Source organism: Puma concolor, chromosome B2 (genome assembly GCF_028749965.1).
Source record: "Puma concolor isolate L17-30 chromosome B2, mPumCon1.1.hap2, whole genome shotgun sequence".
NCBI lineage: Eukaryota > Metazoa > Chordata > Mammalia > Carnivora > Felidae > Puma > Puma concolor.
The window spans coordinates 30,543,213-30,561,427 of record NC_141671.1 but is presented as its reverse complement, the minus strand read 5'-3'; the positions used below and the strand labels follow the sequence as shown (position 1 = coordinate 30,561,427).

At 47.4% G+C, this 18,215-nt stretch overlaps 1 protein-coding gene and 1 long non-coding RNA gene across 2 annotated transcripts; one reads left to right on the top strand and one right to left on the bottom strand.

Moving 5' to 3' along the window:
* Nucleotides 1–7,561: 7,561 nt before the first annotated feature.
* LOC147580836 (class I histocompatibility antigen, Gogo-B*0103 alpha chain-like) lies at nt 7,562–10,980 on the bottom strand. Its single transcript, XM_086705864.1, has 8 exons — nt 10,867–10,980; nt 10,323–10,592; nt 9,845–10,120; nt 8,963–9,238; nt 8,741–8,848; nt 8,276–8,308; nt 8,083–8,130; nt 7,562–7,945 (listed from the first exon to the last, which is right to left on the bottom strand). Exons 1-8 carry the CDS (start codon nt 10,937–10,939, stop codon nt 7,941–7,943), a joined length of 1,089 nt encoding a protein of 362 aa, XP_086561990.1. The 5' UTR covers nt 10,940–10,980; the 3' UTR covers nt 7,562–7,940.
* On the top strand, nt 10,970–17,577 carry LOC112853706 (uncharacterized). Its single transcript, XR_015250744.1, has 2 exons — nt 10,970–11,294; nt 11,819–17,577. It is a non-coding gene; the product is annotated as an uncharacterized LOC112853706 (long non-coding RNA).
* The last annotated feature ends 638 nt before the right edge of the window (nt 17,578–18,215 follow it).

Genomic DNA, 18,215 nt, shown 5'->3' with positions numbered 1-18,215 from the left:
AGAAGTCTGACTGTGTGGAAAGGCTGGTGCTGACCACGTGGCTGGACAGCCAGTTTGGAGACCAGATGTCAGGAGTGAGGCCCACTGAGGTCGTGGAACCAAAGCATGGGGTGAGGGCCAAGGATAAGGCAGCGGGACCTCGAGCAGTTCTCTGGTTGGTGGGGGATAGGGGAAGGCAGGAGCCAGCAGCGGAGACTAGTGTTGAGGGTCTGGGAAGGGGGGACTGAATGTCCCAGAACAAACTTGAATCAGAGGCTGACAAGAGAGGAGGGGACTTGGGCCAAGGCCAGGAGGAGGGGGTGCTGATGCAGGGCCCCATGGGAGGAGCTCCTGAGAGAGGAGAGCTTGGTGAGGGCCCAGCATGTGGGCAAGGGGTGTGAGCAGGCATGGGGCCATAGGGGAGGGGTGCAGAGGGACCAGGGAGACTGGGATTCCTGCACACAGGGAGAGTGGAGGCCACAAGGGAGTGAGGGTGGGATGAAGGAGAGGGGACAGGACAGTGCGGGTGTTGGCCCAGGATGGAGGAGGGCCAAGGGCAGGTGCCTGCACTGGAGGGGAGGGACAAGGAGGGGCGCCAAGACAGGGGACAAGTCTGGACAAGGCTCTGAGCACCATGCCACAGCGCTCCCCTTGGTGATGGCAGGAGGACAGTGGGAGGGAGAGTCTGGGCAAAAGACTCCTCAGAAAATTAGCATACTATGGAAGTCTTAGCTTCAGCAATGAGACAACAAAATGAAACAAAAGGCATCCAAATTGGCAAGGAAGTGCTCAAACTTTCACTCTTCTCAGAAGATATAGTACTGTGTGTAGAAAACTCAAAAGATTCCACCAAAAAAAATTGCTAGAACTAACGCATGAATTCAGCAAAAAAGCAGACTGTCAAATCAATGTACAGAAATGTGTTGCATTTGTAAACATGAATAACAGAGTAGAAAAAATAGAAACAAAGAATCAATCCTATTTGGGGTTGCACCAAAAACAATAAGATACCTAGGGATAAACCTAACTAAAGAGGAAAAAGTTTTGGGCTCTGATAACTATAGAACACTTATGAAAGAAATTGAAGAAGACACAAAGAAATGGAAAAGCATTCCATGTTCATGGAAGAACAAACATGGGTAAAATGTCTATCCTCCCCAAAGCAATCTATACATTTAATGCAATCCCTATCAAAATACCACCAGCATTTTTCTTTTTTTAAAAAAAATTTTTTAACGTTTATTTATTTTTGAGACAGGGAGAGACAGAGCATGAACGGGGAAGGGTCAGAGAGAGGGAGACACAGAATCTGAAACAGGCTCCGGGCTCTGAGCTGCCAGCACAGAGCCTGATGCGGGGCTTGAACTCACGGACCGCGAGATCATGACCTGAGCTGAAGTCGGCCGCTTAACCGACTGAGCCACCCAGGCGCCCCCCCACCAGCATTTTTCACAGAGCTAGGACAAATAATCCTAAAATTTGTATGGAACCACAAAAGACCTGAATAGCCAAAGCAACTCTGAAAAACAAAAAACGGGAGGCATCATGATTCTAGATTTCAAGCTACATTACAAAGCAGTAGTCATCAAGACAGATTTCTGCGAACATGTGGAGAAAGGGGAACCCTCTTGCAGTGTTGGTGGGAATGTAAACTGGTGTAGCCACTCTGGAGAATAGTGTGGAGATTCCTCAGAAAACTAATAATAGAAATACTCTATGATCCAGCAATTGCACTACCAGGTATTTATGCAAAGAGTACAAAATACGTATTTGTAGGGGTACATGACCCCAATATTTATAGCAGCATTATCAACAAGAGGTAAACGATGGAGAGAGCCTGAATGTCCATCGACTGATGAATGGATAAAGAAGAGGTGGTATACAGACACACATACACACACACACACACACACACACACACACTCACACACACACATATATAATAGAATATATATGATTTATCCTCAACAAATCTCCACGTGCATTTGAAAAGAATGTGTATTCTGTTGATGGCTGGAATGTTCAATAAATGTCAGATTTGTACTATTGGTTTACAGTACGGCTCAAGCCTTCTTTATGTTTATTGATCTCTGCATAGATGTTCTATCCATTATGGAAAGTGATATATTGTTTCTGACTATTACAGTTGTATTACCTGTTTCTTAATTTCTGTCTGTTTTGTTTTCATGTATTTGGCGCTGAGGTGACAATATATTCAGAATTGTTTCATCCTTCTGATAGTTTGACCCTTTTGTCACTATAGAATGTTGCTGTCTCTCTTTACTAGCATTTTTTCTTTATGTCACATACATAATATTCATTCACATAACATATGTTTATATATTTACATCATATCATGGTCATGTTATATTTTGTGTCCTATGAGTGCAATATTGAAGTTTTATCACGTTTTTTTACTACCTATTCTCTCTAAAGTTGCTCAATCACAGTCTATTCCCGTTTGTACTTTACATTTCATGCTACAATTTCTCTTTTTCTTTGTGCAATTCTTTGTGTACATTTTTTGACACACAGGTAAAATGTAGATTTTTCTAGAGAAATTTGTTTCTTTCTTATAAATTTGAGTCAATATCAATCCTGGAAAATAATAAACTAAAATAATGACTTGAAGGTATTTTGACCCAAAATAGCAAAGCAAATTTGGATTACAAATCACAGAAGCGTTAGTCTGTGATTGGAAATTCTTTGAAGTAGCTGTTTGCTCACTTTGTGCTAGCTCCAAGCAAACCTCCTTAGAATAATATCTTAGAGTCGATGTGATTTGTGTCACCCTTTTCTGAAGATATGAATCTATGAGTCTTAGGTTCCCATATTTTCAGGGAGGGATATTTCTCATAAAATAGAATAAGCTCTGGGCATTATTTCCTGTCTATTCAGTTCCTGAGCCTGAGAAGGCAAGCTAAGATTTTCTAGATTTGAAATACACCTTAAGTATCAGAGCAGCCATCATCCCTGGCTTTTTGCCCATTATTATATTTTGGCCTAAATGATTATTCTCTTGATTGTTTTTTTTGGGTGATATATATACACATCACCAAATATATGTATGAAATATATACATATATATATAATACACACACACACATATATAATCATTGTTAGTCATTTTTATAAGAAGAGGCAGCTTTAAAACTTAGTCTACTGTGTTACTGGAAGAGGATCCCCATTCACAATTGTTTCATTTCTGAGATTTATCCAGCACCAGACCAGGTAGTAGAATACAAGTCTACCTAAACCAGGGGTGATCTGTGTCTTTTTTGAGCCAGCACTAGTCTGTGAATGTGCATCAGCCCACAAACAGATAGAGACAGAAATGAAAGTGAGACCTTATCTTGTCTCAGACTGGCAATCAAGACAAAAATAAGCCTGTATATCTTCATTGGATCTGCTAAAAACAGTTTGATTACTAGCTGTTCGTGGACCAGAGGTGGAGGAGCACAATGTCTAACCTGGAATGATTTTGCAGACTTTTGTGAGGGTCACATAAAACCTGGTAAATTTTGGATACTCTGCCCAGAAATACAGGCATGTACAAAGAAATATGAAGTGTCAGTGTATATATAAGGATCATCTGAAGTGTTACGGATCTGGGTAACGTAATCCTAGGAAGAGACAAAGGCTTCAGAAGACATTTTGAACATTCACTTCATCACCCGAAAGTGCTACTCCACTTACTTGTGAGTAGAACTGGAGTAGACAAAAGCTGGACCCCATAACAACTATCAAGGGGAAAAGTTGAAAGATGCCATTTTTTAGTCACTCCTTCCTCTAATCTGACCTGAGTGCCTACAATGTATCATATCAAGTTGTAGTCTCAAATCACTGTTCCAAATATTGCAATTTGTCATTCTTTTTCCATTCCTGGTCCCCAGTTGCCATGCCCAGAACTAGTACGCTCTTCCCACATAAAAGATTTCCACGTTTAAAAATCCTGATGGAGGGCAGAGACCATGGAGAGGAGAACACATTTTGCCAAACAGCCTTTGGATGTTTTCCATTGGATGTGGCATGAAACTTCACAGTCACGTGACCACCTGCCAGACTCTCTCTCAGGACATGGGACAGATAGGCTGGGACCGCACTACATGGCATTTGGCACAGGTGTTTGAGTGACAGTGGTGTCATGCAGTTAGTTGCAAGGGGCAGCAGCAACAGCAGTCTCAGCCTCCTGATCCAGCGTCCTATGTCAGGGGACTCTGTTGTGAGGGTGGCATCTTTACCCAGCAGCAGGGCCCTGGCTATATGTGAGCCTCCATTGTGGGTTCTGTTCCTGTCTGTGTAGACTCAAGCCTGGTTTGTGACTTTCCTTGAAATAGAACAAGGCCCCACATTCTCTTTCTCTCATCCCAGTCTCTGTAACTGTGCACATGTAACACAAAGAGGGAGAAGTCGATGTAGGGAGTAGCATTAGAGAGCATGATTTCAGACTTTTTTTCACCAGTTTTACTGAGATATAACTGGCATACACCATTGTGTCAGTTTAAGGCTACAATCCCTTGATTTGATACGTTTCTATGCTGCAAAATGCTTACAACCATAGCTAAGACCTGCACCGTGTCACATAGTCACCATTTCCTTTTGTGTGGGGAAAACATTTAAGATCTACGCTCTTGTTATTTCAGAGATTTTGTGTTGAGCTGATAACCACATCCTCAATCTGCCACCTGGCTCTGCCCCCTGGGAGAGAAAATATGTATCTCCCAGCAGGTCTTGCATTTTTCTTCCTAGAAAAAACTACAACATTTAAATGTGGATGTAAGACCCCTTCCCACAATGAGGGCTCTCATCAGTGACTTCACTGCAACTCTATCTGGTGGAACCCCAGGATTGCTCGTGGGTTCATTACAAAACACTCAGGCCTCTCTCCACATACCCTGTTAGAGTGTTGGGCCTGGACCCAGGAATCACTACTTAATAAGCCCCACAGGAGAGGCTGAGGCACAGCCACGTGGGATCCTGCTTTATGTGCTTGCTGCTCAGTGTGTGATCTGAAGACCAGAAGCAGCACCAAACTTGTTATAAACCCAGAATCTCATGCTCTACTCCAGGTTGTCTAGCTCTTCCTAAGTCCAGGAAATTCCAGTGGACACTGAAGGCTGGGTGTCCCTGGAGTGTGTGCCTTCCAGGTGCAGAACCAGAACTGTTCAGTATGTGCGTGTGCTCTGATCAGCTTGCTTAGCACTGAGGGGTCCAGGGTTTGGTCCTGTTCCTTTCTCTTCTATGGCCATCATCCCTTGGTGACCTCATCTATGCTGAAGGCTCTAAACATCATTTATTTGGTGTCACCTCCATATCTATTCCTCCAACCTAGATATTTTCCCACCCTGCACTCTATATCCAGCTGGATCTTCGCTTGCTTTTCTAATAATCCCATATTCGACATTCCTAAATTGGGTGCTTGTGATGCAACTTCCCCGAATGTCCTACTTCCAAAATCTTCCCTGTCTCATTGGCAGACACCCCCCCCCTTTCTTCTTGCAGTCTGAAGTATTGGATGCTGTCCTTGATTCCTCCTTCTCACAACCCAGAATTAATACATTATGACATGCTGCAAAGTTCATCTTTAAATGTATCCAGAACACACACACACACACAAAATAACAAGAGTACAGTCACTTCCTGTTATTTTCTCTCCTCAAACCCCAAAATAAATCCAACATTCCCCCCTCCTGGAAACTGCACTGGCTTCCTACACTTTCCCTACTGGTCTCCCGCCCTTCACCTCTCGATTCTGCACAGCAGCAAACATGCTGCTAAGACAAGTAGTACGACGTGAACCATCTGATCTAAACCATCCGGTGACTCCACATGTCACTCAGAGAAAACTCAAAAGCCTTCTAATCCTAAAGTCTAGACATCTGACCGCATTTCACATGCTCTCTGCTCCAGCCACAGTGGCCTCTCACCCTTCCTTGAACAAGGACATGTTCCTGCCCTAGTGCGTGTGCCTGGAGGTTCCCCTGCCTGGAAAGAACTCTCTGAGACATGGTCTTCAACAACTCCTTGTGTCCTGCACATCTCTCAGAGGTCAGCTTCCCAGTGAAGCTCACACTTACCACCCTAGTAAAGTAGCCACCTTCCCTGTCCCCCCACAGGTAACTCTCTGGGTCACCTTCCTCAAAGCACCTACCAATTTCCAATTTAAACACTTCCCTTATTTACCACATTTATAACAATATACAGTTGACTCTGAATTACACTGGTTTGAACTGGGGACATCCATCGATATGTGGACTTTTTTACAAAAGTGCTGTCAATGCACTTTCTCTTATGCTTTCTTACTATTTTCTCCAGCCTATTTTATTGTAAGAATACACGTTACATATACATGTAACGTACAAAATATGTGTTAAATGACTATTCCTCTTTTCAGTAAGGCTTCTTATGAACCGTACATTATTAGTGGTAGTATTTAACTTTCAGGGGAGTCAAAAGTTATACTTGGATTTCTGACTGCTCAATGGGGTGATTGCCCTCACTCCCCACATTGTTCCAGGGTCAAGTGGAGTCTGTCCCTCACCCCTAGGACATATTCTCCACAAGACCAGCATGTTTGCCTCTTCTTAATTACTGAGGTGCCCTAGATGAAAAAAATAGCAGGTCCTGCACGTGGCACACGAGATTATCAGTGGAACGATTGGTCAGCGGAGAGGACCTCTGTCTTCTGGATGAGCCTCAGGCACAGCCGGTCCGTGGCAGCTCCCGCACAAAGTGCCCCCACCTCACCATCAGTGCCGCCTCTACTTTCCCTCAGGGCTGCTCCCCCCTCCCACAGCATTTCCCCTGCACAGCACAGCATACAGTTACAGTCCTATCTTCAGAATCACTGTATGTAGGCTCCATGGGGCCCTTTCTCCAATCAAATAGAAATCTACATTAGACCCTTCTTTATACATCCATGAACTTGGATGGGAGCAAGAACCCGCATCACTAAGGGCACGGAGAGGGGGCAGAGAGACAGGGAGGTAGAAAGTAAATTAAGTTGAAGAAGGATGAGAAACTCCCAGTTTCCTCTCAACCCCCAGAATCTAAAGAATAATCCAGAAGACAGCTCGAGAGGGAGGAGATGGATCAATCTGAAAATTCACCTCTCCAAACCCCAGAGACTTCTGTGTGCAGGGGCCACCAAGGCCTGTGAGAACAAGAGTCCAAAGAACTCCTGGTGCTGCAGCCACTGGGGTCACCCGGGGAGAATGAGACAGGAACTTGGACAAAAGAGCAAGAACAGGCCTGATGCTCCATAGGAACAATGGGGGGAAAACACCCAAAGATGGGGCTGAGGTCACGACCCAGGATGGAGCCTGGGCTGACCCAGTCACAGGAAGCTCTTGCTTCACAAGGTCCTGGTGACAGATGACGTCCATGTCCCTGTAGTCATGGTCCTGGTGAGACAAGGTTCCACAGAAGGGACAAGGACAAGGAGCAGAGACATGACCCAGCTGAGGAGGGAGCTTGACACACCAAGGATGCACTGAGCACCGACTGGACCCAGGCCCCGTCCCCGCTCGGCTCCTCCAGCCCTCTCCTGTCCCCACCTGCAACAGACACAGCACAAGAAATATGCGGGTTCTGGGAGGTTCTCAGGGCTTTCCTTTATTTTCTCTTGGAATTTTACAAATTTTCTCATTTATTACCTCATCGTCCCCACATACCCAGAATTACAAAACACAAATTCATATCTGGATTCTCATTTTCAGTAGAGGAAGTAAGGTGTCAGTATTCAGGCCAACATGAAGTAAAGACAGGAATGGAGACAGAACACGAATCAGTATGGGAAGGGTCATGGTGGGCATGGGGGCCACTCTCCTGCGTCCTCACAATATGCTAATAGGAACACAGACACATCTGACACCATCTGAAGAAAATCAGGGGACCTCGATGTCACCAAGTGGGAGTGTGAACAGATCCTGCATCGCTCAGTCCACCACAGGCAGTGGGTCTCAAACTGTGACAAAAAGTCATCATGAACACATTTAGGTCAGTCACATAAGTGCCACATACTCAACAGCCCCCCACATGCTCAAAGTGTCCCTAGTGCCCTAGTGCCACCACTCCTCCCCACTTCACCCTCCAGAGTCTTACCTTTAGGAGCGATTACAGACGAATCAGAGCCCCGAGTACTGTCATCGCCTGGGGTAGAACAAACAAGATGAGATCAGAGCCACAGGAGCTGAGACTAAAGGAGCAGCTATGGGCAGGGGGACGGGGGTGAGCTCCCCATGGGGTCCTGTCTACACTATCCCAGGGTTTCAGGGATCACCCCCTCCATACTTACGTGCAGCATGAGAATAGCTTGGTCCCTTTCCTCCTGTGGAAGAAAATAGCATATTAGAGACCTGGGACAGGTGGGCCATGTGATCCTAGAGCAACCTCCTAGTCCTGGTCCACAATGAAGTTTCCAGAGTTCTGACTGAACACCCAGGACAGGATTGGGACACATGAAGAAAGAGGTGTGGGGTCACAGGACCACCTGACTTGCTGGAGGTCTGACCTCAGCAGGGACCTTCCTCTCTGTCCTGTCACTGCTGGGAATCAGGTCCCCGTCACCAGAATTACCAAGTGAAAATCTGTTCTTCATTTTCACAAGTGCTTTGCTACAAAGTGAATGTTAGTAATGGCTCCAGAGTGGGCAGGTCCATGTGTGTGGATGGAACTTCCCAGGAACCAGGCAGGACAATGTGTTACCTAGGAAGCCCCCCAGCGGGACAAGAGAACTCACATCCCCCCACTCTGTTCCTACCTGAGCACTTCTTCCTCCAGATCACAGCTCCAACCACCACAGTGACCACAAGGATAGCCACACCAGCAATGATGCCCAGGATGGGGATGGAGGGCTGAGAGGATGGCTCTGGAAAGGGAAGGAAGGTGAGGGGCCCAGACCTCTGGCTTCAGTCCTGACTCTGAAATTTCCAGAAGGGCCCTGCTTTCCCTGACACGGGGCTCTACCCCAAACCCTCCTTACCCCATCTCAGGGTGATGGGCTCGGGCAGCCCCTCGTGCTGCACATGGCACGTGTATCTCTGCTCCTCTCCAGAAGGCACCACCACAGCCGCCCACTGTTGGAAGGTTCCATCTCCCGCAGGCCTGGTCTCCACAAGCTCTGCGTCCTGGGTGTGGTCCTCCCCATCACGCTGCCAGGTCAGAGTGATCTCCGCAGGGTAGAAGCCCAGAGCCCAGCACCTCAGGGTCACCTCACGGTCAGAGATCCGGTGGCGGGTCACCCGTGTTTTGGGAGATTCTGAGGAAGAAGAAACAGAGAATCCACACTGTGGTTTAGCTTTATGGGCCACTGAAACTGCATCCACGTGACCATCCTGAGGTGGATGGGACAACTGGTCTGGATGGAAGAAGCACAAAACCCAGACCCCAGTCTAGCCTTTGGGATCTCCTGATTCTTGTTAAGTTCTGGAATCAGGGAGAGAGCCCGGGTGGGAGGCTGCAGATCTAAAGTGGGGAACACACTATAGTTCTGACTGTGGTGGAGGGTGAATGATTCAGAAAACCCAGAGTCAGATCTCCAAAGATGTTCTCAGGGAGATCAAAGCCTTGAGAGGGAAGGGCAGAGTTCACAAGGTGGCTGCCAGGGTCAGAGGGAACTGCTGATGGGTTATTTCTGGGATGATCTCAACAGGCATCCCAGGGAGAGACTGGATACCTGCCTGTGTTTTAGAGAAAAGCACCCTCTAGGGGAGTCAGCCTCTAGTAGGAATATGAACTTCCAGGCGGATCTCCCTCTTCCTACCCGTGGGAGGGGCGCCGTTCTGACACTAAGTCCATTTTCTCTTCCTCATGCGCAGCCAGCCCCAGTGGAGGGGAGATTAGGGAGGCCCCGCGGTCCCGGTACCTGCGCGCAGCAGCGTCTCCTTCCCGTTTTCCAGGTACTTGAGGAGCCACTCCACGCACACGCCCTCCAGGTAGTTCCTGTAGCGCTCCGCCTCACCCGCCTCCTCCCACTTGCGGCGTGTGATCTGCGCCGCGGTGTCCGCCGCGGTCCAGGAGCGCAGGTCTTCGTTCAGGGCCATGTAATCCTTGCCGTCATAGGACTCCTGAAAGTACCCGCGGAGGAGGCGGCCGTCCCGTCCGACGTCACAGCCATACATCCACTGGATGTTGTGCGACCCTGTCCCCGCCCCGCCCCCAGAGCAGCAGTGATTAAGGTGAAACCGAAAGTAAACCCGCCTAAAACCTCCCTCGGGCTCTTCCAGGGTCGTGGGACGAGGGTCGCGGCCTCGGGACAGCGCTCTGACCCGGAGACTCGGGGCGACCCCGGCCCGTCCGTGGGGATGGGGGTCGTGACCTGGACCCGGGCCCGCGTCGCTCACCGGACTCGCTCTGGTTGTAGTAGCGGAGCATCGTGTTCAGGGCCACTCGGGAAATCTGTGCGCTGTCCTTCGCGATCCGCGTCTCCCGGTCCCAATACTCCGGCCCCACCTGCTCCACCCACGGGGCCCGCGGCTCCATCCTCGGATTCGGGGCGTCGCTGTCGAACCGCACGAACTGCGTGTCGTCCACGTAGCCCACGGCGATGAAGCGGGGCTCCCCGAGGCCGGGCCGGGACACCGCGGTGTAGAAATACCTGAGGGAGTGGGAGCCTGCGGGCGCGGAGGGGCTGAGACCCCGCCCGACCCTCCTCCCCGCGCGGGGCCCGGGTCCCAGGGGGAGGCGGCCGGGAGGGGAGGGGGACCCGAGTTGGGCAGAGCAGGACGGAGTCCGGGAGGGACGGGGGAGGGGAGCCCGGGGCAAAGCCCGGGTGGAGGTCTGGGTCCGGGCGGTGGACAGTCGGCTCCCCGGGGGTTCCGCTTCCCCGCCGGGCGGTCTCCTCGCTCCTGCCCTGCAGAGTCCCTTTCCTCCCGACCCCGCACTCACCCGCCCAGGTCTGGGTCACGGCCAGGGCCCCCGACAGCAGTAGGAGCAGAGTTCGGGACATCGCGAACCGCATCCTCGCGGTCTGGGGACAAATGTGAGTCTCAGGAGGCGGGTGCGGAAACTTCATACCCCGGAACCACGGTGCCGCTGATTGGCTTCTTCGGAAATCGGACACTAATAGGAGTGTGAACCGAGGCCGCGTCATCAGTATCCAGGCAGAAGGACCTGACACAGGTTGTGACAGGGAGAAGTGAAACCAGGGCAGATGGGGACTCCCCAACACTGGGCTTCCCCGCCCCCGACGCCGCCCTGGGGCCAGAGTCCCTGAGAGGCGGGCCTGGGGACCTGGGACTTGGCCTGGACGCCTCACCTACTGCACAGAGCGCTCTTCGTCCCACTGTGTCCCTGAGCCGTGGACCAGGAGCTGTGTGAGTCACTGATTCTCCAGCATTTTGTTCTCAGGACATCTCTCCAGTCTTACAAATTAGTGAGGCTCCCAGGGAGAATTGTGTGTCTGTGGATTCTATCGATCCATATTTACCATAGTAGGAATAAAACCGGTTCAAGTATTTATTAATTCATTTACAATCATATGAAAACAGAAATATTGTTTGTATGGAAAGTGACAATGTTCCAAATAAAAGGGGCAGTGAGAAGGGTGGTTTTCTTTCATTGCAAGTCTCTTTCTTCTGTCTCGTTAGAAGACCACTGGATGTTCAGATTTGCTTCTGCATCTCTTGTGTTGTTTTGTTCGAAGTATATGAAAAAATTGATGTCCTTGACCAAATATAGGAGAATAGTATGTGTTATAACCTTTTCAGATAATTATGGATATTCATTTTTGATACTATATTAAATCTACACAATGTGTAGTTTCTCTGAGGTTCTTTGCAAACTGGAGCCTGAAACAGTATCATTGAGTGTGTCTTTCTCGGTTACATTAACTCCATAGGCCCATCTGCACATGGAATGGATCTTGTCCTAATGCATAATTGTTTTTAAGTAACGTGTTGTGTGTTGTTTCACTAAGTGATATAGATGTTCCAGCATTGATTAGAGTGGAATTGAATTATCAAAAGTCATTTGTTTTGGGGCACCTGGTTGGCTCAGTTGGTTAAGCATCTGGCTTGGGCTCAGGTCAAGATCTCACGGTCCATGAGTTCAAGCCCCGCGTGGGACTCCGTGTTAACAGCTCGGAGTCCGGAGCCTGCTTAGGATTCTGTGTCTCCCTGTCTCTCTGCCCTACCCCTGCTTGCACTCTGTCTCTCTCTTTCTCTCAAAAATGAATAAACGTTAAAAAAAATTTAAAGAAAGTCATTTGTTTTAATATTACCACAAATCCCAACAGACAAGGTGGTCAGTACTGAGAAGCTGTCAAGCTTCTGGGTGGGTCACAGGTTAAATGGGACGGGCTCATGGGTGATGGGTTCTAAGGAGGGCACTTGTGATGAGCACTGGGTGTTGTATGTAAGCGATGAATCACTCAATTCTACTCTTGAAACTAATATTAAACTGTATGTTAACTAACTGGAATTTAAATAAAAACTTGATATAAGAAAGAAATGGTAAAAAGCAGTGATTGCTCAGTAACCAGCACAGGGAGATGTTTGGTGTTTTGTGGGTCGTAAGGTGCCTTGTTTTTGTCTCTAATTAGATAAAGTAATGTCATGGTTTCCGAGTGTCCTTGTGTGCTGTTTATGTTCCGTGAGATGACTGGCTCATGTCCCACAGGAATAATATGGCCCAGTGGTGGCATCAGTCAACTTCTGACCACACTGAGGCCCAGCTGTCACTGTCAGACCAGTTCCCGATGTGGGGGCTGCTGTTTCTTCTGTCTTCAGTTGCATATTTTAAAATACGTACAACCCATCAATAATAAAGACTCTGTGTTTTGGGAGCCTGGGTGGCTCAGTCAGTTAAGGGTCGGACTCCTGATCTCATGGTTTGTGAGATGGAGCCCTGTGTCATGCTCTGTGCTGACAGCGTGGAGCCTGCTTGAGATTCTCTCTCTTGATCTCTCTGTCTGTCTCTGTCTCTGCCCCTCCCTGCTACTCGTAGTCACTTTGTTTCTCTCTGTCTTAAAATTAATAAACTTTAAAAAAAAATCTGGACGGACTTTTAAATCCTTAAATATTCCCATATACATCGGCCCTGTTAGGGTTCTTAAATATGTTTATTTCTTCTTGTATCACACCCTGAGGAGAAGCTTTCTCTCAGCTTACGGATTGTGCAACTTTTTCACACTAAAACTACTCCCAGAATTAAGGTAGGTCTTAGGTTTAATATTTCATAAGCAGGAATATTGTTCATGGTCGTTCCAGACCCTAGTTCCAATACTTATCCCTTTGTCATGGAGTACCTCCTTCCTGTCTCCTAACATGTCTGCCAGATTTGGTTACTGTTCTCTGTATCTCCTCAGAGGCCGATTTGCTCAGGAAAATCCAAAGCAAAGGAGAGAAAGGAAGAGTAATTATACTTAGAGGAAAAAAGGAATCATGTAGTGGGGAATAAGAGGGACTTAGTGGTTTCATGTGGAGGGTGTACTTCCAGAAATCTCCCACTCTGGCACATTGTCATTCTCCCCCCATACACACACCCATGGGCCCACATCCCCCTACTCTCCACATAAAGGCAAGATCTTTGTGAAGTCTGTGCAGTGTTGCATTGCCCTGGCCCAGCTCCTGGTGGAGCAGAACTTGCCAGCCATTGCCATACACTGTGAGACCCTTCAGGAGGAGAGGTGAGGGAGAGATGGAAAGATGTCTTGTATCCTTGGGAATGAATGAGATCCCTGAGATAAAGGACTGTGAACATTTTTATGATTGTCTTTATGACAAAGGCTTTCTTGGTCACAGTAGTTTAAAGGTCTTCAATATCGAATTCTTGTGGCCAGCAACCTATGTGGCCAAGGCATGGACATTAAGCAGGTGAACTCTGACATCAACTACCACCGGCCTGGCGATTCCCACACCTACCTGTAAGCTGCACACCCACACGGACCTCCCAGTGTCCCCTCCCACCCTCTGATTTCCTATGTCTTCGTACATTACACCCTCGTCCCTCCTTTTGGGTGTCTTCCTACTTTGGGGTCTTCCAGTGCTACCCTCTTTCTCCTTCCAGGAGGCCTGAGCAGGCCAGTTCCCCCAAGGGCTTGGCCATCACATTTGTGACAAGTGAAAAGATCCTCAGTGAGGTGCAGGGTCACACTGAGGGCAGTAGTAGTGAGCGGCCTGATGAGATGGACATTTTCTCCTCCAGTGAGTATTGATCCCATGAAATTGGTTCCTCCAACTCTCCAGAGTCTCCTTGTTCCTTAGAGACTTTGTCTTGAACCATGTAGTCCAGAGAATGGTGCCTGATGCCTAATGGGTGCCTGACAAGTTTATGCGTCCCAACCTTGATGCCATGTTGGGAGGTTTTCTTCATTTCTATGTCCGGTCCCTTTCCTCTCTCATTCAATTAATTTTTTTTTGCACCTCAGTCTCTCCTCTGTCCCCACACACCACACGAACACCTGCATGTATAGGGGTTTGTGCTTCTGCCAGTCTCACTTAGCCTTCCCATGCCTTATTGTAACTGCACGTTTTCTCTGCATTTGCAGCCATGGGAGAGGACGCACCCATTCACAGAGCCTGATGCAGGTCTCACACCCAGGAACCAGGAGATCATACATGACCTGAGATGAAATCAAGAGTCGGATGCCCAACCAACTTACCTCCAAGGCACCCCTACAGTTATACTTCCTAATTAATTTCTTTAAAAAAATATTTTAACTTTGAATATAGCTGAAAGACATGATTACGTTAGTTTCAGGGGTACAACACAGTGACTCAAATTCTGTATACATTTTCTTTTTTTTGACAGAGACACAGCCAGAGCAGGTAAGAGAGGCAGAGAGGGAGAGAGGGAGAGAGAAAGAGAGAGAGAGAGAGAGAGGGAATAAGAGAATCTCAAGCAGGTTGCTTCCTGCAGGGCTGGATCCCATGACCCTGGGACCATGAGCGGAGAACCCACTGCCACCCAGGGGCCCTTCACCCTCTGTCTACACCATGCTGTGCTCACCAGAGTGTAGCTGCCACCTGTCACCAGACAGTGATGTTACAGTATCACTCATGATATTCCCTGTGCTGTGCCTTTTATTCCTAAGACCTGTTCCTTCCATAACTGGAGCCTGTGTCTCCCACTCCCCTCACCCACTGTGCCCACCCTCCCAACCTCCTTCCCTCTGGCAGTCATCAGTGAGTTCTCTTTATTTATAGGTCTGATTCTGCTGTGTGCTTGTCTATTTATTCATTTGATTTGTTTTGTAAGTTCCATATATGAGTGAGATCATGTGGTACTTGTCTTTCTCAGTCTGATTTCTTTCACTTAGCAGACACACTGCCCTGTTTGTCCATGTTGTCACAAGTGGCAATATCTCATCCTTTTTGTGGCTGCATAATATTCTATCATGTGTGTTTGTATATGTGTGTATATACCACACATCTTCCTTACCTATTTGTCTATGGGTGGACACAGGTTGTATCAGTGGGACTTTTACAAGAACCTCAAACGCTGAACATCATGGGGGATGAGGGCGCCCCCTGGTGTCCACAACCCTGTCCAGGTGCTGGAGCTCAAGGAGACCTAGGGAGGGCCTGGCTGAGGAGGAGAAAGGCAGCTGGGGTTCTTTCCTTAGTCCTATGGCCGCACGTGGGGTGGAAGGTAAGGGGACATCCCCCACTGCTCTGCTCTCAGGTGGATTCTGACTGAGAAGCCTGAGTAGGGTCTGGACTGTAAGTCTGGTAGACATGTCTGAGCAGAATCCTGGGCATCAGTGGGGAGAGGAAAAAGGTTCTGAGCAGCCCTGGAGTCCACAGGGGTCAGGCTCAGGGGTGAGGCAAGATTGCAGGAGAGGAGAGCTCAGGAGCCCGTGCCATTGCTGAGGTGTCTGTGTCCCTGTGCACCTGGTCCTCCAGCCCCATGATGGTGATACAGGGAAAACTGAAAAGTAGAAACACTTCCTTGGACTCCTATTTCTAAATGTTTCAAAACTAAGTGAAACAAAAATCATTTCTGATGTGGAAATAGCATCTAAATGTCTATACAATGCTTCATAGTCTGGACATGTACACTCACAGTTTGTAAGTTGACCCCGCATCAGGCTCTGGGCTAACAGCAGTGAGTTGGCTTGGGATTCTCTCTCTCTCCCTCCCTTTCCCTCTCTCTCTGCCCTTCCCCTGCTTCTGTACTCTCTCTCCGTCTCTCAATAAAAATAAATAAACCTTAAAAATAAAAGAATTGGTGTTTTCACTTTTGGGGGGTGAACACCCAAGAGTGCAATTATTGGATTATATGACGAGTCACTATGCTATAACCTGAAAGGAATGGAACAGTGGGTGTAAACTACACTCAAATAATAAGAAAAAAAAGATAATTAGAAATATTAGAGAACCCTTTGGAAAGGAAGACACGAAATGTCACACACCTATATTGGTAATAAATAAACACAAAGAAAATGAGAGTGTGGAATATGTAGAGAGACAGGTCCTAGAGGTGTGGTGATGAGAGGATTGCAAAGCAGGGAACTAAGACTCTCCAGGAGCCAAAGCCTCAGTCCGCTGGCTCAAGCCACTTTTATTTTTGAAAATTGTTGACAACAGCAAGCACATACAACATAGTATTTGGCATCTTGACAGGTCATGTACCTGCAGTGTTTTCCATACTGGGTCATGAGTACATCTGGCACCAGATAAAACATTCTTATCCCCAGGGTGACGCCCGGATGATGTCCTTCTGGAGAGAACCATAACTCCCAGTGGCTTTCTGTCCTGGGGATGAAACTTCTTTCAGTTTCTTGCTGCTCTGTCCCTTTCCTTCAGGACATTCTTATGGTGCTTCCAGCCTGTTCTCCAGCATCTCCCCCTTTCTGTCTGTATACGATGGACTGTAGGAGGACATTGCATATCCCGAACTGTTGGTCGATACATTGACAGGCTCATCGTCTCTGGCACCAGACTGTACATGCAATGATAAATACACCGCATATTAATATAAACAGAATAGCAGTAGAGAAGCTAAAAATCTTAACATGCTCTATAGAGTTTAATATTCCTCATCCCTCTGATATACTTTCTAAGATCTTAGATCCAGATAACATGTCCAGATTGGTTTTGAAAGTCTCATATATCTGTGCTTGCAGATGTTGAATGTCCATAGACATGTTAGATTGTCCGAGCAAGTGTCTCTAACATCATTCCATGGAAATTTAGTGTTATTAAATGGTAATGGGTTACACATATTGATGTAGTGTTCCGATCACATTGTAATGATACTTGTCTTTGTAGGCTCAGTAACTGATCTCCCAGCAGCATGACACAGCCTGTTGTAGGCCTGCAATCTCACTGGACTGTCTACTGTCAATATCCTGCTGTGTCTTCCAATGTTGGTGCGATTTCTCATGCCATTGTTGTAAAAATTGTACCATCTGCACAGATTGGTGCAACGAGACAGCCGCAGTAGCTGCAGCCACAGTCACAGCAATAATGCCTATGAGAGCTGCAACAAGCATTCCAGCAAACCGGTCGGGATCGGGATCGATGAGGAACTCCCCTAGAGTGTGGTCCATCAGATACATTTCTGAACAATGTTGCCATGGTCAAGACACCTGAACCGGCAGCCACAGGCCAGGTTGTGCTCTAAATAAATATAAGCTTTCGGGTGACAGAGTAAGGGTATAGAATTGTTAAGACAACATATATATGTATAAAGAGCAGTTAACACAGATTATAAGGGCATCAGAATCAATCCCAACTCTCTGTCCTTTTAATAGTATGCATGGCAAACGGACACAAGCCCATATGTACCAGGTACTATTGACCGTGAAAGATAAAGTAGAAATGTTGCTGGAGCTGTTGTTATACTATGTGCCCTTCCAGGTATGGAAAGGGTGGGGGGCAGCAGTTAATTTCCATAGATGCTTTTGTAAGGGTCCTGGTTTAAATGAGGACTGGGCGCAGAAAATCCCCCACTGTGCCAAACAATTGAGCCATTAGGAGTGGTGACGATAGTATGATTATGAACACACCATTGTAGATTTTGTAATGAATTTTTAAGGTGAGCTGAGCCCATAGGGTTCCAATCAATGATGCTTCCATAGGAAGTATTTAAAGGAACTCGCCCTATGTCCCCTCTACATGCTTCCTAAGTCACCCATTCGTCCCATTCTGACAATGTACAAGTAGCACAAGATGGAAACACCGGAGGAGTGTCATTAATTGTAAGATTGGAGCCAATCAGAGAATGGGCGGATAGTATGAACATATGTTTGTGCCGGGTTCCATTTTTAATAATAGATAGCCATGCTTGAG